At 46.9% G+C, this 26,891-nt stretch overlaps 1 protein-coding gene across 1 annotated transcript; it reads right to left on the minus strand.

The window, feature by feature from the left end:
* Positions 1-5,046: 5,046 nt before the first annotated feature.
* pprc1 (PPARG related coactivator 1) lies at positions 5,047-25,754 on the minus strand. Its single transcript, XM_060841804.1, has 13 exons — positions 25,641-25,754; positions 22,522-22,662; positions 20,876-21,031; positions 15,352-19,543; positions 14,092-14,148; positions 13,922-13,952; positions 13,624-13,691; positions 12,566-13,355; positions 9,491-9,646; positions 9,088-9,187; positions 8,682-8,803; positions 6,674-6,825; positions 5,047-5,381 (listed from the first exon to the last, which is right to left on the minus strand). The coding sequence occupies exons 1-13, from the start codon at positions 25,752-25,754 to the stop codon at positions 5,278-5,280; spliced, it is 6,183 nt and encodes a 2,060-aa protein (XP_060697787.1). The 3' UTR covers positions 5,047-5,277.
* Between the last annotated feature and the right edge of the window lie 1,137 nt (positions 25,755-26,891).

Below are 26,891 nucleotides of genomic sequence, written 5' to 3' on the forward strand. Positions count from 1 at the left end.
TAATACAGGTGCACAATCCTTTACCCGAAATGCTTGGGATCGGCTGGTTTTCGGAATTCAGAATTTTTTGAATTTCAGAATAAGTGACAGCTTGATGATAAAATTTTTTAAAAATGTTACCAAACAGCAGACGCATTGTGAGTAAAACAGGTCCTGAAACAGAATGAAGGTCTGCCAGTGCTGGCACACATGCCCACACGTCACATCTGAGTGTTAATGAGATAAAAACTTCACAAAAGAACCTTCAGATTTTGGAACTTTTCGGATTTCAGATGAAGGATTGTCTACCTGTACTTTCAAATAAACTTGTTGAACTATAACCTGGTGTTGTGTGATTTTCAACAAAAGCACAATGACAACACATATTTGAGAGTAGATAAGGGGGTACATAGTCTATATAACTGCTAGCCCCAATCTGAGTAACATTATTAAAACTGAACACAACTATGGGATAATCCTGCATTCTTATAAACTCCAATCACTACCTGTCCAACCATCCAATCTTACATGATATGTAGGAGCTGGTGTTGGACTGGGGTGGACAAAGCTAAATATCATTCACCAGGTTATAGTCCAACAGGTTTATTTGAAAGCATTAGCTTTCCATGCATTGCTCCTTCACCAGGTAACTGAAGCCAACCAAACGCTATCAGAAGAAGAGCTTCCAGATGCAGACCTGTTCCAAGCCAAGAGAATAGACGGCAAGAACCTCAACAACTGGATAACATTTTAAAATGGTGTTTTCCCTCGTGGTGAGCTGAAACTCCCAAGATCCCAAAGTTTCTTACCTAGCTAGCAACAAGGGAAAGTGATGGTAATTCAGGGACTGCAATGGTAGGAAGCCTGAAGAAAGTGCCTGTGATTAAAATTGCTGTTTAGCTTTGAATAGTGTTGTAACCTTTGTTTGAGAGTGTATTTAATTACTGTCCTCTGTATAATTGTATTAATTTCATTCTTTTATTGCGTTTGCCTTTTATTTTTTGAGTCATACTTACATTTTTTTTACATTTAAATAAAGGGATTCTTTTGCCCTGAAACACCTGACTACTGCCTTCTTCATTTCACGTTTCCGAAGGAAGTCCAGTGTCAGAACCAGGTGCTGGGCTGATTCGAAGCAACTGAAAATCAGTGAATTACTGATTGCAAACCAGAAACTATGCAGTAGACAGAAGTAGACAGTCCCTGGCTTCAAGGAAAGAGAGCTTAGTTAATTGCTTCATTTCAAAGGTGAATTTCAGCACAGAATGGGCCCCATTAAGAAGTGTAAGGAAAATCTCACATGTGGAATGCAAACACAATTTCAGAGACACCCAAGGGGTAGGAGGTTAGGAATCATTCCATCGGAGACATGTCTCATGGAATCCAACAAAGAAGTTTCCAGGAGCTGAGAGTAGTGGGGATCTTATGGCAACATCATCAATGGGTATCCATGGCATTATTAAAACAGAACAAACTATGGGATAATCCTGCATTCTTATAAACTCCAATCACTACCTGTCCAACCACCCAATCCTACTGTGATGTAATACAGGTGAATTGGCTATGCTAAATTGCCCATGGTGTTAGGTGTATTAGTCAGGGGTAAAGATAGGGTAGGGGAATGGGTTTGGGTGGGTTTCTGTTCGGAGGGGCAATGTGGACTTGTTGGGCCAAAGGGCCTGTTTCTACACTGTAGAGAATCGAATTGAATCAAATCTAAGTGATATGTATATATATATATAATGATTTCAAATTGGTGGTATACTGGCTTTGGTCTATGTGCATTAGGATATTTAATAATTCATTTATTTCTATTTCTGGAGTCCTCATTTAAAACCAGTATGTGCCTGAGAATAGATGCCTGGAGCCCTCCTGCAGTGATAAAACGGAGTTTGAATATACTGCAACAGTTTTATAATCAAAGAGAGTAAACAGTGAATGACATTTGCTCGTTTTTGGTTTAAGATAATCAAGAATTAATTTTTATTTGGGGAAAATCCCATAGATTGGAAATCCTTTGTATCAGTTCACAGAAATCAAGCTGCTGTCAGATGGAAGTACAGTTCCTTCTAGGGAAAGGATTAGTTCAGAACAGTTAGGAATTAGCTTACCTCAATATAATGGTTTTAGTTTGAAGAGTCCAGACCTGAAGTGTTAAGAACCCTGAAGGGGGTTATTTGAAGATAAGAAAGTTTTAGCAGTGTGTCAGTGCCCTCAAAGGCCATCAAGCTCTCAAGACCAGTAACTGAATAAACAGTTAAGTTAAACCTGAGTTCAAAACTACAGGGCATAGGTTTAAAGGTGAGGGGAAAAGATTTAAAAGGGCAACTTTTTCAGCAGAGGGCAGCACATGTATGGAATGAGCTGCCAGAGGAAGTGGTGAAGGCTGGTACAATTGCGACATTTAAAAGGCACCTGGATGGGTATATGAATAGGAAGGGTTTAGAGGAATATGGGCCAAATGAGACTAGATTAATTTAGGATATTTGGACAGTCTGGACAAGTTAGCCTGAAGAGTCTATTTCCATGCTGTATATCTCTATGACCTTATTAAAAGCCTTCTGAAAATCCAAATACACACTCTCCCTTCATCCCACTAACATCCTCAAAAAGAAATGTAAAAGGTCTGTCAAACATAATTTCCCTTTTATAAATCCACACTGACTCTGCCAAAACAGATCCATTTTTCCCCCAAGTGTCTAGTCGCCATAACCCTCTACTACTCTCGTACTTTCCTGACGACTGAAGTCAGGCTAACAACCCAGTAATTCCCAGTTTTCTCTCCTGCTCCTTTAAACTTTTGGATTACAGTCGCAAATTCCAATCTCTAGACATTAAACAAAAGTCCATAGAATTTTGCAAGATAAGCACAGAACATTGCTACCACCACATCTCTTAAGAATGTGGCATGTAGGTCAGCATCCCAAGATCTTGTCAATTATCAATCCTACTAAATTGACCTGTACCACTTTTTAACTAATATCATTTTAAAGCTATTTTGTAGAACAGAACTGAAGCATTACAGAAAAAAATTGTTTCATGAAACTTTTTCATTTTGCATGTCAGTACAATTCACAGAGATTCTAATGTAAAGGGATAACATTTTTTTTCTTCTTATTGAGGCCAGTATCCCATCACCAAGTCCCCCTTTATTTACATTTAGAGGGTCCTTGACACTGATTCAATTCCCTCAGAGCCAGCTCTCAGAGTGAACAGAACCTCTGACATTTCTATTTTTTTTAAACCCCCACACTACTGCCTAACTGCAGTAGTGCTTATTTTTTCCCCAGCACCTATGTTGTGTGTATGCAGTGTGAGACACAGTGAAAGATGCAAGGTGCACAAACCTTTATTCAGTTTCCACCACCAGGAAGAAAGGAAACACCCGAGTAGACTGTGACAAGCAGTGCCCTTCACAGCAAAGGGCAATGCTGTGTGATAAACAGTGAAGGGGAGGGCAGGGGTTAAATCAAAAGGGATAACATTTATTTTTTCTTTGTTTCTTTTTAACCCCCACACTACCACCTAACTGCGATAGTGCTTATTTTTTCTCCCAGCACCCATGTTGTGTGTGTGCAGGTATGACACAGTGAAAGACACAAGGTGCACAAATCTTTATTCTGTTTCCAGCACCAGGAAGAAAGGAAAACACCCGAGTGACCAGTGGTAAGCCACTTGTCACAAAAGGCAATGCTGTGTGATCAAACAGTGAAGGGGAGGGCAGGGATTAAATCAAAAGGGAAAACATTTTTTTTTCCCTTTTTCCTCTTATTTTCTCTTCTTTTGGAAAACACCCGAGTGGCCAGTGACAAACAGTGCCCTTCACAAAAGGCAATGCTGTGATAACCCGTTTTTTTCTTGGTAGTGCTTATTTTTTTCCCCAGCACCCATTGTGCGCGCACACGCAGGTGTGAGAGACAGAAGGTGTACGAATCTTTCTTCAATTTCCACTACCAGGAAGACAGTAAAACCCCGAGTGGCCAATGACAAGCAGTGCCCTACACAAAAGGCAATGCTGGGTGAGCATAAATTTTAAACAAGACAGGTTGACTCCGATTGATCAAGATGTCACCTTGACCAAAGAATCACAATAGCTATCATTTATTTCTTGAATTGAAACAAGTGCAGCATTTGTTATTTCCATTTGCAAAGATTAGGGCCAAGTGTACTCATATCTGTAAGCTTTAGTATACAGAAGTCAGGCTCACAGTCATGAGGCAGCACATGTAATATGCACTTTCAGAGATTGGATTAAGTGAAAACAGTGGCCTGCCATTGTATTATTGTCACCATTGCTAATAACCCAGTGGCCTACGGTTAATGCTCTGAACATAACAGTTCAAATACCATCATGCAACTGATCAAATTTAAATTCAGTTAACAGTTTGAAACTGAAACCTAGACTCAGTGGCGGTGACGTCTGGAGAAAATCTGCTGTCCTTGACCAGTCTGATCTATAGCATTGTTGCTGATGCTCAACTGCCCTTTGAAATGGCCCAGTGAGCCACACAGTCAAACGACAATTAGGGATGGACAAAAATTGCAACAGTACTGACATCCCATGGAAGAATGTTTTTAAAAATTCATTAACAAACCCCACGATTAAAAAAAGTACAGCAACTCCAATATAAAATGTGCCATGGGTTAGAAAACAAATAGTAACAAATGGTTTATCAGATTGGAGGCATGAAGAGTGGTGCTCCCCAAGGAATGGTATTAGGATTACTACTCTTTCTGGGAAAAGATTAGTGACCCAAACTTGCATATATAAAAAGTACCAAATTTTGTATGTAAGATGCAAAGCTTAAATTGAAGGAGGAAAGTGGCAGAAAAGTGAACCCTATTCGTGATCTGAGCGAGATGTATTGCGCAGCAATTGTTGGAACTGAAATCTTCTCAGTGGTGGAAGCAAATTAAGTAGCAACACTGTACCTCCCAGTGTTCACCTTTCTCCCCAACTCCCACCCATTATTCTCTGCCTTTCCTAACACACTCCTTTTCCACTCCCATCCAGTCTATCACTCACTTTCTCCTCCATCTGATATTTTGAAATGATCAGCAACAGCATTTAGCAGATATATTTTATTTGATTTTTTAAAAAGATTTCTTTTTATCTCTCCAAAGTGTGAACTGCTTGACGCAGATGGCAAGACACTTCTTGCATTGTCAGTCACACAGACACCTAGAGTTTATATATAAATCTCAATCTGATCCAGTAGCAGCATGTAAACAGGAGACACAATGCCCTCAGACTTGCTTCTCCCTTGCACTCCTTCCCCTCCTCCGCTGTCACTGCTGTCACCTCCGAAGACTCCGTTTGGCCTGTTTTAATAAAGTGTCAAAGTCTAAAGAGTCAAACTTGCTTTTGGTTGAATAAGAACTGTAGTCTGCATGACTGGAATCTGAAAGAGAAAATTTTCTCCAATTAATCTCCGACATGTCATTAGATTCACCCTCAGTACAGCAAGCAGTAACTCTGGATTCCACCAGGAACTTATTAAAGCCTAGATCAAAACATGGATAAAAGTGCTGAACTCCAGACAGGAGTTGAGAATGACTGCCCTTGATGACAAAAATCACAATTGGAACTCTAGCAGAACTGTATCAATGGGAATAAGGGGAAATCCCTTCACACAGTTCAAATTATACTTAGCACAAAGGAAGACAGTTACGGTTATTGGAGGTCAGTCATCTCAACCTCACAACGTCTCTGCAGGAGTTCCTCAGGGCACTGTCCTAGGTCCAACCATCTTCAGTTGATTCATCTATGGCCTTCCTTCCATCATAAGGTCAGAAATGGGGATGCTCATATCATTCATAACTGCTCAGATACTGAAAATGTGCGTTCACATACAAACAAGGTCTGGACAACAGTCAGACTCGAGCCAGCAACCAGGCTGAGTGCCAGTTGGCATGACCAACTCCACAGGCTGCAAGCAGCTCAAGACGATATTTCACTACCACCTTCTCCAGGATAAGTGCGGCAATAAATAATAGCCGTTTTGCAGCTTACACCCTAATGGAAAAATAAAATCACCCCAATTCAGATAGGAGTAACCCCACAGTGTGGACATCACTGTGCCTCAACACCAGGAACCCCATGTTCAATACCACCCTTGGACAACTGCCTGCATAGAGTTTGCACATTCTTGCCGTGTCTGTAGGGGTTTCCTCTGGTTTCCTCCCACAATCCAAAGATGTGCAGGTTAGGGTGGATAGGCCTTGCTAAATTGCCTGCAGCATCCAGGGATGTGCAGGCTAAGTGGGTTAGCCATGGGAAATGTAAGCTTACAGGGCAGGGGAGTTGATCTGGGTGGGATGCTCTTGAGAGGATCAGTGTTGACTTGACAGGCCAAATGGCCTGCTTCCATTCCATGGGGAATCTATGGCACGTTATTCACCCCGATACAGGCAGGAGTAGCCCCACGTTTTTCACCCCAATTACAAACAGGAATAACTCCCATTTCACCTCTAACACAGGTAGGATTAACTCCACATTCACCCACAATTATGAAAAAATCATGGTTGCAACAGAAGTAATGACCACACACTGATCTCCCCGAGGCCTCTGGTCAATAACACACTTGGGGAAGGAGGTGCATTAATCCCCTCTGGTGCTGAGATGATGCTGGATGAGGCTGGGATGGAGGTAAAACTGGAGGCCAAACTCCAGTTTGCATTTTCTTGAACTCACCTAGATCTGCATAATTGGTTTTACAAAACTGCCGCCGGCCACCAAAACAGAGGTCAAAGGGCAGTTCGTCAGGTTTACGCAACGTCTGTCCATTCTCAATAGCAGCAAATGCATCGCATGTGTAACGGTACGTGACAAAACCATAGTTATCTCTGAAAGGAACATTCTCCAGTTAGAATATGTTAATAAAATCTCAGCTGAACAGAAATTCTTGATGAGTTGCTAAACACAGATCAAAACATTAGAATGCACAATATTTCAACAAAGTGCAGAGAAAAATGAAACTGTGTCCACTGGGGGCAAGCACACTGGAGATGTGACAGGGTCACACAAAAAATCCCATTTCACCGAATCAGGGGAGACAGCAATACAGTGACAATGTCATTGAACATGAATCTAGAACCCTAGGCTAATGGTCTGGGACACAGGTTTCAATTCCACCATGGTAATGAAGAAACCTGAATTTAATTTTAAAAATTTGGGAGAAAAAACTTTTCTAAACCAGAGCTAAAATTGGTACAGCACGAAAATCCAAAAAAGGGACCCCTCGTGGTGCAGTGGTGGTGTCCTACCCTGGAGGGGTAAATCCCAATTACACTAGAGGTGTGTAATAACATCTCTGAACAGGTTAATTAGAAGATAAAAGCTATTCTGCTGGTGTCCACGTAACCACTGTTGATGATGATAAAAACCACCTGGTTGACAGTTGTCCTTTAGAGAAGGAAATCTGCTATCCTCACCCAGTGTGGCTTATGTATGAATCCAGACCCACAACAATGCAGTTGACTCAACTGCCCCCTGAAATGGCCTGGAGAGCCACTCCATTTAAGCACAATTAGGGATAGGCAACAAATGCCTTTCCAGCCCCTCACATCCCATGGAAGAATTTTTTAAAAATAAAATTCAGTAACAAGCCCCTGGAATGAATGGCTTTGACAGCTCGGATGTAAAATGCGCCAAGGTACAGAAAGCCAAAATAATAATGAATGGCCCATCAGACAGGAGGAGAGAAGAGTGCAGTCAAAGATGGGAAATAGATTTTTTTATTCACTTGTGGGACATAGGCACTGCTGCCTGCCAGCATTTTCTGTCTATCCGTAGTTGCCCTTGAGGTGACAGCAAACTGCCTTCTTGAACTGTTGCAGGTTGATCCACAGTGACCTAGGGAGGGAATTCCAGGACTATGATACAGCGATATTGAAGGAACAGCAATATACCCCCAACTCATGATGGTGAATGGCTTGGAGGGAAACTTGCATGTGGTGATGTTTCCAAATATCTGCTATCCTTGTCCTTCCAGATGGAAGTGGTCATGGGTTTAGGAAGTGCTGTCTGAGGATCTTTGGTGAATTTCTATGGTGCATCTTATAGATAGTACACACTGCTGCTACTGAGCATCAGTGGTGGAGGGAGTGGATGTTTGTGGATGTTGTGCCAATCGAGTGGGCTGCTTTGTCTTGGATAATGTTAAACTTCTTCAGTGTCACTGGAGCTGCACAGGCTCAGGCAAGTGGTGAGTACGCCATCACACCCCTGACTTGTCTTTTAGCTGGATTTGGGAGTCTAGTGGTGAGTTACTTGCTGAAATAAGAGCCTCTGCCGCTTTTACAGACAGGGTACATGCAACACGACCAGTCAAGTTACTGGTCAATAGTAACCCCCATGTTGATGAGAGTGGGTGATTCAGTGATGGTAACACCATTGGATATCAAGGAATGGTGGTAGATTGCCTCTTAGTGGTGAAGATCACTGCCTGGCATTTGAGTGGCACAAATATTACTTGCCAATTGTAAGCCCAAACCTGGATATTGTCACAATCTTGTTGGCAACCTTGGCATGTCCTCAAAAAAGAGTCAGATCATAAAGGCCAACTGTATGGTGCACAAAGGTCTCACAAAAGGTGTTTAAATGTGCACTGGAAAGGGTTCATTACTGCTAGACAGGGAACAGCCAGCGTAAAACCTTCACCTCGACACTCCAGAACAATACTCGCAGATACTGATCTTACCCTTCACTCCTAAAATAAATGTTGCAATCCTCAATTTCTCCAAACACTTCGAATCGCCTCCTCAATTCCTCACGCAACATCCCATTCCGGATTTTCCCAACATAAACAACTCGCCGTTCTTCCTATTTGGAAATAGACCAGAACATAACTTGAATTCCTGTCCTTTGGTTTGGACCCACAGTGATACGATTTATTTACACCAATGGTCATCAGTACCCAGCTACTGACATACAGTGAACAGCAAGGGGGAAATTGGGGACGATAACTTCGGTCATGGATTCACCCCCTCCCTGGAGAACTCGACTCAGGGGTCAGTCTGCCTTCAAATAGAGTGGCACGCCTGGGGTCAGGGAGCTGCAGGCTCTATCTGAACTGAGATGGCAGAGTAGTCGAATAAACGGCTTACTATAGCAAGTTCCCGTCGCTGATTAATTCTGCGTGAGTGAGCTCTCGAGTACTGACATCTCGGTTCCTCAGGAAACACGTCGTAAGTATCTGCGTAATAACTAGAGAAACAGCAACAATTAAAATGTACCCAGACAGTATGAGCAGCAACAAAGAGGGCATGACAGTGACCCCCTATTGCCATTCCTGGCCATCCCAGCACCCTGGGAATCCCCATAGACCCATCGTGGCACCCAGGGAATCCCCACAGACCCATCCTGGCACCTTACTGTCATTCCTTACTGACACCCAGCCATGGAAAACAAAAATCATTTCGACCACTAGGTGTCCCGGCTAAAGATATATCCCCCAGTCAGGGACATCCCATTCTTGCTACTGTCTCCCCAGGCTCAGTGATTTGTTACCTCATATGAACACTGCGTCTTCGTGATGATCGTGATCTGGATCTAGATCCAGAGTCAGATCTTGAATTTGATCTGGAACATGACCTGGAACGTGAGCTCGATCTGGAATCTGATCGTGAACTGTGTCGAGAATGACGAGATCGTCTCCTGCCATATCTGCACCCAAACAGAATGGGGTTATTGGCAAAACATGAGCAAAATCTCTCAGCTTCCCTTGCTGCAACTATCTCTGTTACAAAACAATGTTGAACAATGCCCAAGCAGAGTTGGTAAAAAAGCCCATAAGCTCCAGCCAATAGTAGTGGAAAGGCAATATTTACAGAATAAAACTAACCTGCTCTAGTAGCTTTATGAAAAGCAAAGCAGACCAGGTTCCCCGGCATAACATTATTCCTGGTTTTATTCTTAAGGTCTAAAAGAATGAGCCACCGTCCATTAATTGCATTGCCTTGGACACATTTCGTCGAAGTTACTAAGCCTTGCAATTGACCAAAGGTTCCATCACCTCAAGACATTCAGAGCACTTACAACCAATGAAACTGTTTTGAACTGTCAATGGACAATTCATGGACACCTACTCACATGCCCCAGAGCATTAACTGGGGCTTTGGATTACAAGCCCCTTGGCTCTGCCGATACCCCAACACCTTCCATTGAGTGATGTAATTCTGGCTGTAGAGAGGGCTATAAACTGAAGAGATGGAGGAAGATTTGGAATTTAAAGCGGAAGACAGATAGTAGTGTAGCAATGCCATGTAGGTCACGATAACCAGGGGACAGAAAGGGACAGATTACACAAACATTGCACAATAGCAAACAAGGACAAAGTAGAGGAAAATGATAAATATGCAGAAACAAGGACCCTTTAGGTGAATACACAAAGATTTAAAAACAAGATAGATGAATCGATTACTCAAATAGAAATACTGAGTAATATGGCAGGTAAGATCACCCATCATTCTAAACTCAATGAGAATGGGTCCAACTTGCCTCTGGGCTATTTTTATAATGGTCTCAGCGTTATACATCTTCTCCATTTGATACCCTTTCTAACTTCCTTAGTTAGCCATGAATTGCACTTTCTTTTCATCTCTTTTCCTGTCCCAGCGACTATAGCTGGGACAATGACATTTTGAAAAGGCAAGAAAAAGAAAGGAAAAAGTGGTGGGTTGGTAACTCAATAAAGCCTTGTATATAAAAAATGGGAAAGAGAATTCAGGCCCCCCCTTCTACAGGGAGGTCAGAAAAGATTTACAAGTAGGTTGCCAGGATTGGAGGGCTTGAGCTATATGGAGAGGCTGAATAGGCTTGGGCTTGTTTTCTCTGGAGCATCAGGGGGTAAGGGGTGACCTTACTGATGTTTATGAAGTCACGAGGGGCATGGATAGGGGATTGTCTCTTATCTCAAGAGGGTTGGAATATAAAAGCAGATATGTGCTACTGAGACTTTATAAAGCTCTGGTTAGGTTCCATTTAGAGTACTGTGTCTAGTTATAGGTCCCCACACCTCAGGAAGGACATACTGGCACTGGAACGTGTCCAGCGGAGATTCACACGGATGATCCCTGGAATGGTAGGTCTAACATATAAGGAACAGCTGAGGATCCTGGGATTGTATTCATTGGAGTTTAGAAGATTAAGGGGAGACTTAATAGAGACGTACAAGATAATACATGGCTTGGAAAGGGTGGATGCTAGGAAATTGTTTCCGTTAGGCGAGGAGACTAGGACCCGTGGACACAGCCTTAATATTAGAGGGGTTAAATTCAGAACAGAAATGCGGAGACATTTCTTTAGCCAGAGGGTGGTGGGCCTGTGGAATTCATTGCCACGGAGTGCAGTGGAGGCCGGGACGCTAAATGTCTTCAAGGCAGAGATTGATAGATTCTCGATGTCACGAGGAATTAAGGGCTACGGGGAGAATGCTGGTAATTGGAGTTGAAATACCCATCAGCCATGATTGAACGGCAGAGTGGTCTCAATGGGCCGAATGGCCTTACTTCCACTCCTATGTCTTATGGTCTTATGATAGGGTAAATAGACAAGGCCTTTTCCCTGGGATGGAGTCTAGAACTAGAGGGCATAGGTTTAGGTTGAGATAATTCTATTGTCACAAACCGATAGAATTTCACATTCAATTTCTAAGAAATGTGAGCCTGGAACCAGAATCTTAAACTTAAATAAAAGGCAATGACAAAAGATCTGATGACTTAGTTGGCTAAACTGGAATAGGAAAATAGGTTAAAAATTAAGATGGTAGACAAATGGTAACAGACACAAGGAGATATTCCATAATTTTAACTAAAGATCTATTTGATTCAGGAAAAGAGATGGAAAGAAAGTGCAATTCATGGCTAACTAAGAAAGTTAGAAAGGGTATCAAATGGAGAAGATGTATAATGCTGCAACCATTATAAAAGCAGCCCAGAGGCAAGTTGGACCCATTCTCCTTGAGTTTAGAATGATGGGTGATCTAATTGAAATATACAACATTTCAGAGGTGGGGTTAATGGGTGGGTGCTGAGAGGATGTTTCCCCGTAATGGAATAGTTTTTCCTAAAAAAAAAGTTTCTCATTTAAGCTGGAGACAACCAACAATTCCTTCCTCCAGAGGGCCATTAGCCTGTGGAATTCTCTTTCACAAGGAGCAACAAATACCAAGTCGCTGAGTACATTGAGGCCAGGTTATACAGATGTTTGATCTACAAGGGAGTCAAGGAGATGTGGAAAAGCTGGAATATAGAGACCACAGATCAGTTATGATCTTTTCAAAGGCAGAAGCAGAATGGCTTATTGCGGTGGTGTAACCTGTACAGCTGATAAATGACTTTTACTCCTTTGTATTCTACGTCCTTTAGAAGTGATGGGTCAACATTCCATTTGACCTCGACCATTTTCTCTACCTGCTTACAGCATTTCAATAACCCATCTACCTGGATCACTTTCAATAATTTGAGACGGTTCAGGCTGGACTTGTCAGTTATAAGATTGAATTGTAAGTATATAGATATATTTATGGCATATTGAACAGTCTTGTTTTAGCATTCAGACAAAGGGTTTTCATTTAAATCTCACCGTCTCCTTTTCCGTGTAGGAGAATGGGACCGGGACCGAGAGCGGGAGCAGGATGTGGAACTTGAGGAGCTAAGATACCGCTGGTGCCTATAGCACGGGGAGGTCCGAGTCCTTCTTGAACAATGGGAAGAATCAAAAGGTTTGCTCCCCTCAGTCTCTCCATTTGGAGAGGGAGCTACAATTACACAACAGTTTCCCTCTGCAGTGTCGCCTCCAATGTTTCTTTGGTCCACTGCTGATGAGAAGCTCCTACTGGGTTTCTCGCTTCCTGTTCCATTGGGAAGCATGTTGGAGGACACCTGAACTCCCGGCAATGTCTTCTGGGAATCTGACGTGTTCCTTTCAATACCAGGGCCAGCTCCTCGCTGCTGGTCCCCTGTCCGGGCCTGATGAGTTGGGCTTCGGCGTTGACGATTCAGGAAGGTAATGGGTTTAATGGTAATGTTAGCTTGGCGCTTGATATTCCAGCGGCAAGCAACATCTGGCTGGCTCACAGCCGGTGGATAGATGTTGCATGATGACGACTGGGTGCTGACTCTTGGCAAACAATATATGTGATCCCCAAAGCCATTGGCAGCAGTGAGCGGGGGCTCAACTGAAGGCTGCAGGCTTGAACACTTTGTCCGGTTATTCTGTGCCATAGGCTTTGGATCAATCAGCTTCGCAGTCCTAACTGGAGAGCCTTCAAAGCCCTCAGCTGTTTGCTGCAACTTTCGTTTGCCCAGAAAGCACACTGGTGGTGGTAGTGATTTCCATATCTGATGCGGAGGAGTTGCTGGAGGCGTCAAACCTACAAAGAGATGCAGACGGTCATTGATACCAGCCAATTGCTGAAGACCAGCAGGCACAAGCTCCCAGCACATTGTCTGTCCAGACCCTGTAACACTCCACCAACCCAAATCATCCTAAAAGAAACATACTACCTCCACCTTGCACCCTCAAACCCTGTTCTCAACTTACCCATCCCTACACCAACCCTGTGCACACATCCTCTACCTACCCTACTTACATCCCCCCCAACAGAAACCTCTACACATATCCCTTCCACTAAGACTCACCTGCTGTACTTGCCAATTCTGCTCCAAATATGTGATCTAACAGTTTCCACTCCTCAGGAACCTCTGACCTGAAAAGAGAAGTCGTTTTAGCCACAGCACAGCAAAGAGCACCTGACCACACTTCTGCCCCAAACCCAGAAATAAAGGATTAAAGTGCAGAACGCTCACTCTCCCTTCCACCCTAATCTGGGAGGCATCCTCTGCCACCAGCAGGAAGTCCTGTGTCCCATCCCCATACCAGACACCAAGGAAGGAGACCTTAATGCAGCTCTTGTCCAAGAACAGAGACTGTACTCACCCACTGCTGTTCCCAGGTGATTCTTCTGACACTGGAAAAGAAACAAAAAAGTAATCAGTACGAAACACCAGCCGAACTGGACCGCCAGCTCTGTGCATAGTTCTTAACTGTCATGCACAGACTCAGGTCCACTGCATCTATCCACACATCCAATCAGAAATTTGTCTCACCCTCAGTGACTTCAAACTGTTCCAATAAACTCATCAGGTCGGCTGCCTCAATTCCTGCTGGGAGTGAGGAAAGAAACCATCAGCAACTCAATACTAGAACCTGCTCCTCCCCAAAATTCCCATTACCTGCCTCTCCCCAAAATCATTTAACAGAACCATTGCCTTCTGCCTCTCCAGCACCAACCCGACGGGAAGTAGGAGCCTGTGCCAGTGACAACTTCAAAGAGCTCCCCACTCCTCAGATTTCAAACACCAGCTGGAATGTTGAGTTCAGATTGTAACCATGTCTGGCAGCATGTTCTCATGTGCAAAATGAAGTTTGTACAGTCAATGAACTGATCAGGGGTAAGTGGGGGAATGAAAGACAGTAGCGCAGTGGTAATGACACTGAGCTAGTAAACCAGAGATCTGGTAAATGTCACATGAGCGGATGTTCTAATCCCAATGCAGCAGAAATGGAATTCAAATCAGCTAAATGTGGGATATAAAGCTAGGTGCAGTGACAGCAGCTACAAAACCACCATTGACGTCATAACAAAACCATCTGGTTCATTGAAATTAAGGAAGTTAATCTGCCGTCCTTATCCTGTCTGGCCCACACATGGGCCTTCATTGCCCTTTAAAATGGCCTAGCAAGCCACTCAGTTCAAAGGCAATTAGGGCTGGACCTTATCATGAATGAATTAAGAACAGTAATCAGTGTAATTTACAGAGAAGGGCCTTATCAACAGTTTTACATTCTGTCAGCAGAATTAAGATCAAAATGTATCAGAAATTAGCATTTTACAGACACGACATCAAGCTGCAACACTAAATCTCAAAATGAGGTGCATTTCTTACATTCATGACCAGTATCCTAGATTTCCAAGGTAAAGGAGTAACTTACCAATCACAATGTTTGCTGACCTAAAGTATGAATTTGAGGCATTACAACTGCCTTGAGCACCCCTAGCCTGCCTTAACCTGCTCCTGATTATTATTAAATACCCAGATAAAAAAAGTGCAAATAAACACCCTGCCCACTAAGTCTTGCTTTGATACTAGTACCTGAAAAGCTTGCCAACATTCACTGTTTTCGTATTAAGAATAATGACTTTTAGAGTTTGGCAGAGGCCAGGAAACAACTGCAAACTTGATCAAAATGGAGACCCCCTCACTTTCAACGTAAAACAACACTGACCAGGACCTATTGCCATATTTCCTCCTCATTCATTCACAAATGCCATACATGCCTTGACAAGATGGTTACTGGTTACACACCTTTAAGGTTGCCCTGATCAACTCCTTCATATGCCTGGGTTGCCGTGGATGATTGAAGTTGCTGCACTGGAGGAGGCTCAGAGAGTGGGACTGATGGAGATGTTGTGAGCATAGTCTCCATTGTAGTTCTCTGGACAGATTCAGGCAGCAAGTCATTCTGACAGCGTGGAATATCCTCCTCTGAAGCAGCATCATGAGGCCCGATCACAGGCAGCAGTGATGGGCACTCTGAATCCCCTGACATTAGAGTTGATGGTGGAGGAGTTCTGGCAGGTGGGATGAGGGCTTTGTGGACTGATGTGGTCGGGACTTGCTGAGGCTGTAGGGCCAAGATTGAGGTTTTGTTTAGAGGTTTCAAGCTCCCTGGGAGAACTGGAGGTACTACTTTCTGCCTTATCCTGTTTGGAGTGTCATTTGACAGTTGTTGCGTGAAACTGCATTGGGTGGCTAGGACCGGAGCAGGAGGGGCTGCGTGGAGAGGAGCCAAAGCAGGAGGGGCCACAGCGGGTGCAGCTAGGGCCCATGCAGGATGGGCCGCAGGGGGTTCGGGCAGAGTGGGAGCCACTGGAGCCTGAGGAAGGGGGGCCGGGACCAGACCAGGAAGGGACAGAGTGGGTGACGCGGTGGCCGAAGTAGGAGCAGCCACAGTGGAAGGGGCCTGGGCAGGATGGGCCGGGGAGGGGGCGGCCGGGGCCTGGGCAGGAGGGGCCGGGGAGGGGGCGGCCGGGGCCTGGGCAGGAGGGGCCGGGGAGGGGGCGGCCGGGGCCTGGGCAGGAGGGGCCGGGGAGGGGGCGGCCGGGGCCTGGGCAGGAGGGGCCGGGGAGGGGGCGGCCGGGGCCTGGGCAGGAGGGGCCGGGGAGGGGGCGGCCGGGGCCTGGGCAGGAGGGGCCGGGGAGGGGGCCTGAGCAGGAGGGGCCTGGGCAGGGGCGGCTGGGACCTGGGCAGGAGGGGCCTGGGCGGGAGGGGCCTGGGAGGGGGCGGCCGGGGCCTGGGCAGGAGGGGCCGGGGCCTGGGCAGGAGGGGCCGGGGCCTGGGCAGGAGGGGCCGGGGCCTGGGCAGGAGGGGCCGGGGCCTGGGCCTGGGCAGGAGGGGCCTGGGAGGGGGCGGCCGGGGCCTGGGCAGGAGGGGCCGGGGCCTGGGCAGAAGGGGCCTGGGAGGGGGCGGCCGGGGCCTGGGAGGGGGCGGCCGGGGAGGGGGCGGCCGGGGCCTGGGCAGGAGGGGCCGGGGAGGGGGCGGCCGGGGCCTGGGCAGGAGGGGCCGGGGAGGGGGCGGCCGGGGCCTGGGCAGGAGGGGCCGGGGAGGGGGCGGCCGGGGCCTGGGCAGGAGGGGCCGGGGCCTGGGCAGGAGGGGCCGGGGCCTGGGCCTGGGCAGGAGGGGCCTGGGAGGGGGCGGCCGGGGCCTGGGCAGGAGGGGCCGGGGCCTGGGCAGAAGGGGCCTGGGAGGGGGCGGCCGGGGCCTGGGAGGGGGCGGCCGGGGCCTGGGAGGGGGCGGCCGGGGAGGGGGCGGCCGGGGCCTGGGCAGGAGGGGCCGGGGAGGGGGCGGCCGGGGCCTGGGCAGGAGGGGCCGGGGAGGGGACGGCCGGGGCCTGGGCAGGAGGGGCCAGGGAGGGGGCGGCCGGGGCCTGGGCAGGAGGGGCCGGGGAGGGGGCGGCTGGGGCCTGGGCAGGAGGGGCCGGGGAGGGGGCGGCCGGGGCCTGGGCAGGAGGGGCCAGGGAGGGGGCGGCCGGGGCCTGCGCAGGAGGGGCCAGGGAGGGGGCGGCCGGGGCCTGCGCAGGAGGGGCCAGGGAGGGGGCGGCCGGGGCCTGCGCAGGAGGGGCCAGGGAGGGGGCGGCCGGGGCCTGGGCAGGAATGGTCAAAGTGGTTGTGGCTGGGGCCAGAGCCGGTGCGGCCAGAGCCTGAGCAGGTGGTGGTTTGGCCAGGAGAGTAGGTGGAGACTGGACAGTCAGTGGAGCCTGAGCAGGCACGGACTGGACAAGAATGGGTGGAGCCTGACCAGGTGGTGGAGCAGATAATGCATTAGAAGTGGGTCGTGCCTGAGGAGGAGCATGAGGGGTCAAAGGGGGTGGGACCAATGGTGGGAATGGTGGGGGCACAGTGGGAAGAGTCAGGCAGTGGTTGGATGGTACAATAAAAGGTTTGGCCAAATGACAAGCAGATGGCGTTTGGGTCAGGGGGTGGCTGGGTGGTGATAGTGTGGGCAGGGCCACAGGAGGTGGGGGCAGATGATGGGTGGGCAGGGCCATAGGGGGTGAGCACAGATACGGTGGGGGCAGGTGGTGGTTGGACACAGCCACTGGGGGTGGGGGCAGGTGGTGAGGAGGGATGGCCACAGGTGGTGGGGGCAGGTGAGGGGGCAGCATGGCCATAGGGGGTGGGGGCAGGTGATGGGGAGGCATGGCTACAGGGGGTGGGGGCAGGTGATGGGGAGGCATGGCCACAGGGGGTGGGGGCAGGTGATGGGGGGGCAGGGCCACAGGGGGTGGGGGCAGGTGGTGAGGTGTCAGGACCACAGGTGGTGGTGGCAGGTGGTGGGAGGGCAAGGCCACAGGTGGTGGAGGTAGGTGACAGGTGGGTGGTGACAGAGGGGTAGATGGGGGCAGACTGGGTGGAGTCAGATGTCCCACAGATGGTGGAGCCAGGTGGCCGGCAGGTAGTGCCACAGAGGATGGAGTTACAGAGCAAGTAGGCAGTTTTGCAGTAGGTGGGATTGCTTGATGGGTGAATGGGGTATGCTTATCTTTGGATAGGACCTGGATGGGAGCAGCTTGTCCTTGAGGTGAGTCCCGCAGGTGGAGCAGAGGGACCTGAGCAGGAGAGGCCTGCCTTCTGACCACATGTCCAGCAGGTTCTAATGGCAAAATACTGAGCTCCCCCTGGACAATGGACTGAATGGGGACAACAGGCCAGGCACTCTTGCTGTTAGTATCAGTACCAAGTTTTGGTTTCTCAGGCACTGAGAGGACACCATCTCGTTTTCGTTGTTGGAGTCGCAGCCGATACTGTTGGAGGCTGATTGATCGCAGTTTGGATTCATTGGTGGTTGTTTCAAGAACAGCAGGAGACTGCACATCACAAGTAGACAATGGTGATATTGTGGATGAAGTAGACCCAGGATGCTGACTTATCAGGTCTGACTTAGGGCACTGGGATACCGGAACAGGCTCATTGTCTACACTTTGTTGAGGGTGTATGGCCTCATTTGCAAGTGTGACTCCATGCCCAGGCTGAGGCTCGACTGACTGGCGAATGCTGCAACCTCCCAGTGCAGGCTCGCTCTCACATGGTGATGGATTATGTGGCTCTTTTGCACCCTTGCTAAATGCGGTGACTTGGCTGCTCTCCCTCCTGGCAGTAACGTCTCTAGTTTTGATTCTCCTCACATCTTGTTCTGTTTGTTGGGTTAGAAATTGAGACTCCTGTTTCTGTTGGACTTTGATGGAGTGTTCCTGATCTTCTGCTGCTTGAACCTGGGTCTCAAGACTGTGATGTTCACATGATGTTTCAGCACGGTCCAGCTGCACAGGAATTAGAATTTCATCAGATCCTGATGTTTTTCTCAACCGTTCACTTGGTACTGTGACTGGGGAGGGTGGAGAGATTTCCTGTTGCTTTAAGGTTTGTGGCGGGCTCTCTGGACCAGGGTCTTTAGCTAGCACAGACTCCACGTCATTCTCTCCTATCATCTGCAGTAGGTGCTCACTATTCGCACACAGCACTATCGGTAACTCCAGATCCTGTACTTCATTCTCCTGGACCACATGAACCTCCAGTTCAATCATGCTGTCTGCTAGCTCAATGTCTGTCCCCAGACACATCACTCCATTGGGCAAACAGTGGAGACGAACATCCTTGACTTGGTCAGACATCGGAACATCGTGTGCACATGGTGAACTGCTTTCAAGTACCAGTGTTACGTTGTTCTCCAACCCTACTGCGTCAAGCTGTTCACCCAACTGCAAGTCCAATGAGTCACCGGGTCCCAACTCTGATACACCCTGACAATTACTGATCAGATCCTCTTCCTCCTCTTCCTCGCCATCACTACGTTGCTTTGAAGTCTCCTCTCCAAAACTTCTATTCATCAGCTTCTCTGATCTCCACTGGGCATTCAGATCCCTTGGAGCAGTTGGCACCACGTGTCCAAAAGGTTCTTTTCCTAAATCTGGAAACGTGGCACAAGACTGATGTCCAACCTGAGGGAACAGCAAAATTAAATGAGAAAGTGTACGAGAGAAACAGAGCCTATATTAGGCATCATGAAAGGCAGCACACCAAAAGAAAGTCACTCATTCACCGGGATCAAATCTGAATACTTGTAAATTTTGTTTCTTTTAATACACTCAGGATGTAGGCATCACTGGCTAGGCAAGCCTTTATTGCCCATCCCTAATTACCCAAAGGGCAATGAAGAGTCAACCACGTTACAGTGTGTCCAGAGTCACATATCGGCCAGACCAGGTAAGGATGACAGATTTCCTTCCCTGAAGAACATTAGTGAACCAAATCGGTTTTTCAGACAATCAGCAATGGTTTCATGGTCATTATTAGAGCTTTAACCCCAGGTTCTTTATTGAATTCAAATTCCAACATCTGCCATGGCAGAATTCAATCTCGGGTCCCCAGACCATTAGCTGAGTTTCTGAATTAACAATCCAGTGATAATACACTAGACTACTGCTGAATGCCAAGAGACTGGGAGCTATGGAACCATGAATGCATTTCAGCGTTCAAGTACTAAAATCATAGATACAAACAGGATGTAGGAAGCCAATTAGAATCTGGCCTCAAGGGGCTAGATTAAAAAGGGAGGAAGTGACACTTCAGTTGTAAAGAGTTATAGTCAGAGTCAATCTGGAGTCAGTGTGTTTAGCTGAGTGCTGCATGTCTGGAATGACATATCAGCCTTGGAGTGGGTTCAGGACAGAATCACCAAAACAACTTCAAGGTTAAAAGGTATACATTATGTTCACAGGTTGCATAAAGATGCTTGCATTCCTTTAGGTTTAGAAGGTTAATTGAGGCATTTAAAATGATAACAGGATTCAAAAGTGTGAAATCTATCCTTATGGACAAGGAATGTAAAACTAGATGGAGCAGTGCCAAAACTGGAGCTGAGCTGTTCAGCAATTAAATCAAGAAGTATTGTCTACATAAAGGGCTGTAGAAATCTGAGACACTTCCCACACAAAAAAAAAGAACGATGTGTGTGCCTATAGCTTTCAAGATTGAGATTAATAAATTGATGACAGTTGGTTGACCTGACAGTTAGCTTGGTCTCCCTCTCTATGGATATAGCATATTCTACATTTGCTTCAGTTTTTTAGCATCAGTATTTTCCTTTTGTATTATTAAACTTTTCTTGGTACAGCTCTCAACAGATCAACTGTGCTATAATTGATCAGATTTGAGCTGAGTCAATACCTCCTCTTCCTCTGTAACATTATGATATAAACCAGTAAGCTTTCACAACTGACAACATCCACCTAACAGCATAGTCATGCCTTCACACATTTGTCTATACGTACCAGAAGGCACTCTTGATCATCCTTTGGTGGGGCAAATAGCTCAGAGTCAGGAATGCAATCAAATGGAGAGGGATTTTCATCATCAACACTATCCAGTATCTCGGTCAAGGCTGTTAGTAGTGATGCTTCACTTTCCTCATCTAGAAACAGCTTATTCTGGAAATAGTGCAGAGGCAATATCACAGAGTCAGTAGGAGCAATGTTAATAGAAAATCAACAGAAACCAAAAGGAAACAAATAAACATAACACCACACAATTCTCTTCAAGTCAAAAAACAATACCAAGCCAAAGGAGAGCGGACGCATTTGAATTATAAATCTGAGTTATCAACCTGACAGGTCTGAGGGTCATCCAAAGAGTGAACACACGGGAGTACCAGGAGCACTCTCTAACATCCAAATGGGGAACTGATTCATTACGAAATTCCAACATCGAGAACAATCTAATTAGAATTAGAATCCCTCCAGTGCGGAAACAGGCCATTTGGCCCAAGTCCACACCAACCCTCCGAACAGTATCCCACCCAGTCCCATTCCCTTAAACCTATTACTCTACATTACCCCTGACTAATGCACCTAGCCTACACATCCCTGAACACTATGGGCAATTTAGCATGGCCAATTCACCCAACATGCACATCTCTGGACTGTGAGAGGAAACCAGAGCACCCGGAGGAAACTCACACAGACAGTCACTCAAGGCTGGAGTCGAACATAGGTCCCTGGTGCTGTGAGGCAGCACAGCTAACTACTGAGCCACCATGCTGCCCCTAATAGCTACTCATGAGAGCATTGATACCTTTAGACAAGAATGTTACACTGTTTTTATCATTTAGTGCTCTTTAAAGGTTAATACTTGCCTGATCATAGATGCAAGCAAAACCTTAACTCAGAATAAGTTTGTCTAGAAGAGAACCTGCATATAAAATGTTTTCTAACCAACAAGAAAATCCAGGCTCTGCTCCACAACCACCTGAAGAAGCAGTGCTCTGCATAGTGCTTCCAAATAAACCTGTTGGATATTTCGTCAGGTTGCTTTAGAGAGTCAAGACTTGAAAGCTTAAATATTTAAAGTCTTGTTTGGAATTATTATTCTTCAATATAAGCTGAATGTGACTTTCAAATCAATTGGTTGCAGATGGAGAGTGACTGTTGGCTTTACTGCAAGCTGATAGTAGCAGTACCAGTCAGGAATGAAGCATCGTCTCTTACCCCTCTCCAAATATAGTCAGCCCCATTATAGAACCTGTCACTTGTTGAAATAAAATCAAACATTATCCTCTTTCAACTCTTTCTCAGTATTCAATTTTTAAAACATTGCTGCTTAATATTATGCTTGCCTGAATATACCTTTGTTTGATCCAGGAATTAGGAAAGGGAATGATATTTAAGAATTTATTTACACCAAGAAGAAAAAAATAAAGAAAGCGTGCAGTGAGGTTAAGAAGACTGACAATGGATTATAAGATAGTGTGAGACCTGGACATGCTCACCCCATGATTAGAGAGGTGGCACAAAAACATGTAAACAGTTAACTTTCCCAAAAGGAACATGTTGGGCAAGGGGCCAGTGTGCCATTAAAGGGTATAGGACCAGCTCATGGCCAATGGAAAGAATCTTGGTGCATTCACAACTATTAAACCCACCTCTGTTTGTGCTGTAGCTTCAATTATGGAGATTATAGACTGATCAATGCAGCCAGGAAAACTTCCTGAAATCCCTCCTAGATCTGAATCTGCAACGGTGAGAAGGCTGGAAGGTAAATGGTAATCCTCGAGATTCTGACCCTGAAGTGAATTCAAAGCAATTGTAAATAAAAAGGTACGAGAACAAACTTCTTGAAATTCTCTCACTCTCCTCATTGGGCAACAATCTATTCTGGAAATCGTACAGAGGCAATATCAGACAGAGTCAAAATGAGCACATGAATATAAGATCAACAGAAACCAAAAGGAAATGTATGCACAAAACATCACAATAGCCAATACTGCATGGTACACCAATAAGGATGAGCTTGCCAATTGGATACAAATCTAGCTTAATGGCAGGAGACAGAATGATAGTGGAGGATGACCAGCAGTGTTCTACTGGGGTCAATGCTGGGTCCGTTTTTTTCTTGTAATTTATACAAATGATATAGGTGAGAATATAAAAGGCATGGTTAGTAAGCTTGCAGATGACAAATTTATGGACAGTGAAAAGGATGATCTAAGATTGCGAAGAGATCTTGATCAATTGGGTCAATGGGCTGAAGAGTGGCAGATGGAGCTTAATTTGAATAAATGCCAGGTATTACATTTTGGAAAAACAAGTACGGACAAACTGATACAATTAAAAGTAGAACATTAGGCAGTATAGCAGAATAGAGACCTACGGGTTCAGGTACATAATTCTTTGAAGCTTGTGTCACATATAGATGGAGTAGTTATGAAGGCATTTGGCACGCTTGTCTTCATTGCACAGACCACGGAGTTTGGGAGTTGGGGTGTTATGTTGATGTTGTACAGGACATCAGTGAGTTCTCTTCTGGAGCACTGTGTCCAGTTTCTGATCGCCCTATTATAGTAATGATATTATTAAGCTGGAGAGGGTTTAAAAGAGATTTACCAGGATGTTGCCAGGAATGGAGAGTTTGTGTTGTAAGGAGAGGTTGGGACTTCCTGGAGCACAGGAGGTTGAGGGGTGGCCTTAAAGGCGTTTATAAAATCATGAAGGAAGGGTGTTGATATGGTGAATGGCAGGGTATTTTTGGAGGTGGGGGGGGGGGGGGGGGGGGGGGGCGGAAAAGAGATTCAAGACTCAGGGTCATATTTTTAAGGTGAGAGGAGAAAGATTTAAAAAAGGCATGGGGGCAATTGTTACAAAGTGGTTCAGGTGTGGATGCCAGTACAGTTACAATGTCTAAAGAGATTTGAATAAGTACATGAATAAGAAATGTTTGGAGGGATATGGCTAAGCACAGGAAGGTGGGACGAGTTAGTTTGGGGTTATGGTTGGCATGGACTAGTTGGACTGAAGTGTCTGACAATGACTCTCGAAATGGGCGCAGTATTCGTACCTCTGCCACTGAATCTGAACTGTTCAAACCACTGACTATAGGTATTGGGATGTCATGTTGAGGTCATACACGATGTTAGTGAGGCCACTTTTGGAGTACAGCATAAAGTTCCGGACACCCTGCTATGGGAAGGATATTATTAAATTGGAGACTGGTCAGATAAAATTAACATGGATGTTATTGGGACTAGAGGATTTGAGTTACAAGGAGAGGCTGGATAGATTCACTTTTTTCAATCGAGTGTAGGAAACTGAAGGGGGACCATATAGAGGTTTATAAAATCATGAGCTGCATAGATAAGGTGAATAGCAAAAGTCCTTTCCTTAGTGTCCAAAACTGGTGGGGCATATTTTAAGGTGGGAGGAGAAAAATTTAAAAGGGACCTGTGGAGCAATGTTTTCACATAGAGGGTGGCTTACATAGGAATTGGCAGGCGCGGGTACAGTTACAACATTTAATAGACATTTGGTCCAGTAGATAAATAGGAAATGTTTATGAGAATATGGGCCAAATGCAGGTAAGTGGGACTAATTCAATATGAAAAACTTGGTCAGCATGGACAAGTTGGACTGAAGGGTCTATTTCCATACTATAGGACAGTATAACCTATTGCCTCAAAGCTTATGCAACACAACTCCATTTCTACTTTAACTTCTTACTCAATGACTGTTGACACTAGAAGTATTTTGTGAGATTTTATTTAGGGTGGATTTTTAGCTCAATTGTCATCTTTTGCTTCCAAAAATGGAGATGGGACAAGGCATAACAGAAAGACATATGGGATCAGAGACAGGACAGGTTCAGGAAGAAGCCACTTAGATCTCAAACTCTTCTGCTATTGAGTGCAATTATGTCTCATTTTTGCTCCATATTAGTCAATAACTTTGAGAACAAAACACATTAAGCTCACATCAACTACAGTTTACATAAGACAGTCCAAATTTTTAACCTTTTTGCGTGCAAATCTTTTTCCTACTTCCACCTCTTAAACGCTCTGGCTCATTCCAGGCTATGCAACTAGAGTTTCTGTAATATTTCCTGCAATTTAAATCTTGGGAGCCCAGGTCACGTTTTGAGAAGTCTGCAATACGCTACCTCCGAAGCCAACATCTACAGCTGAGAAACGTTCCCATTCCACGTGTGGTTTGAACCGGGCTTTGTAAAATTGAAGCATTATTTCGCACATCCAGCCCCACCAGCTTTCCTGTTTATATGAACCAGCTAAAACATCAAGCCTTAAAAAGCCCCAATGGCCTGACAAGGAAACCCAGAGCTTGAACCGTTCACAGGAGCTGCGTCTGAGCGGCATTCCCGGACTGGGCCAGCACCAGTACGATGGGCTAAATGGCTCCCCCCGTCTCAATGTGCACCCCCACTAAGGGAGCAGATCTCGGGGAGGGGGTTCCTGATGCCCGGCTCGGCCCGGCCTGGCCGCACCCACGTGTCCCGGTGTCGGCCCCAGTGCCTCTCGGTGTTTCCCCTGGACACGGTCGGTCGGTCGGACGGACACACACACACCGGTATTTCACCCCCCTCCCCATCTCCTCTCCGCGGCTCCCTGTCCTCGGGCCCCCGGCCCTGACACCTCCTCCCCCCCCACACCCCGCGCCGTCCTCCCAGCCGGTCCCGGCCGCGCACACGTGTCAGTCGCCGGCTGCTGCCAGAGCCGCTTTCCGGCCGGGAAACCCAGGCGGGGCTCTCCCTCACCTGCGGCCCGGGCTCCAGCTTGCTGACGCCGCCGGTAATCAGGTCGGTGTCCCGGAGCCTCCAGCGCCGATCCCGTACTCGGCTCCGGGCTCCCGCCGCCCATGGCGCCGCCATCTGCAGCCGCCGACTGGGTCAACCTGACCCCACCCCTTGCTGGCGACACTTCCGTTTCCGGCTCCCAGCCTCCGGCCCCGCGCCGCGACCAGCACGGGCGCTGCCATACTTGATCCTGGCAAAATCTGACTTGACAATGTCTGTTTATAGAATTGTTAGCATATAGAATCCGAGTAAAAAAATAGGTCTGCAGATTTCTACCTCCTGCCCAAAATCCACAAACCTGCCTGCCCCGGCCGACCCATTGTCTCAGCCTGCTCCTGCCCCACCGAACTCATTTCCCAATACCTCGACACGGTCCTGTCCCCTTTAGTCCAAGAACTCCCCACCTACGTTCGGGACACCACCCACGCCCTCCACCTCCTCCAGGATTTTCGCTTCCCCGGTCCCCAACGCCTTATCTGCACGATGGACATCCAGTCCCTGTACACCTCCATCCCCCAAGACGAAGGACTCAAAGCCCTCCGCTTCTTCCTTTCCCGCCGCACCAACCAGTACCCTTCCACTGACACCCTCCTTCGACTGACTGAACTGGTCCTCACCCTGAATAACTTCTCTTTTCAATCCTCCCACTTCCTCCAAACTAAAGGAGTTGCCATGGGCACCGGCATGGGCCCCAGCTATGCCTGCCTCTTCATAGGATATGTGGAACAGTCCATCTTCCGCAACTACACTGGCACCACCCCCCACCTTTTCCTCCGCTACATCGATGACTGTATCGGCGCTGCCTCGTGCTCCCACGAGGAAGTTGAACAGTTCATCAACTTTACTAACACCTTCCATCCCGACCTGAAATTTACCTGGACTGTCTCAGACTCCTCCCTCCCCTTCCTAGACCTTTCCATCTCTATCTCGGGCGACCGACTCAACACAGACATCTACTATAAACCGACTGACTCCCACAGCTACCTGGACTACACCTCCTCCCACCCTGCCCCCTGCACAAACTCCATCCCATATTCCCAATTCCTTCGTCTCCGCCGCATCTGCTCCCAGGAGGACCAGTTCCAACACCACACAGCCCAGATGGCCTCCTTCTTCAAGGACCGCAGATTCCCCCCAGACATGATCGACGATGCCCTCCACCGCATCGCCTCCACTTCCCGCTCCTCCGCCCTTGAGCCCCGCTCCTCCAAC

This window comes from Hemiscyllium ocellatum, chromosome 22, assembly GCF_020745735.1.
Source record: "Hemiscyllium ocellatum isolate sHemOce1 chromosome 22, sHemOce1.pat.X.cur, whole genome shotgun sequence".
Classification (NCBI taxonomy): Eukaryota; Metazoa; Chordata; class Chondrichthyes; order Orectolobiformes; family Hemiscylliidae; genus Hemiscyllium; species Hemiscyllium ocellatum.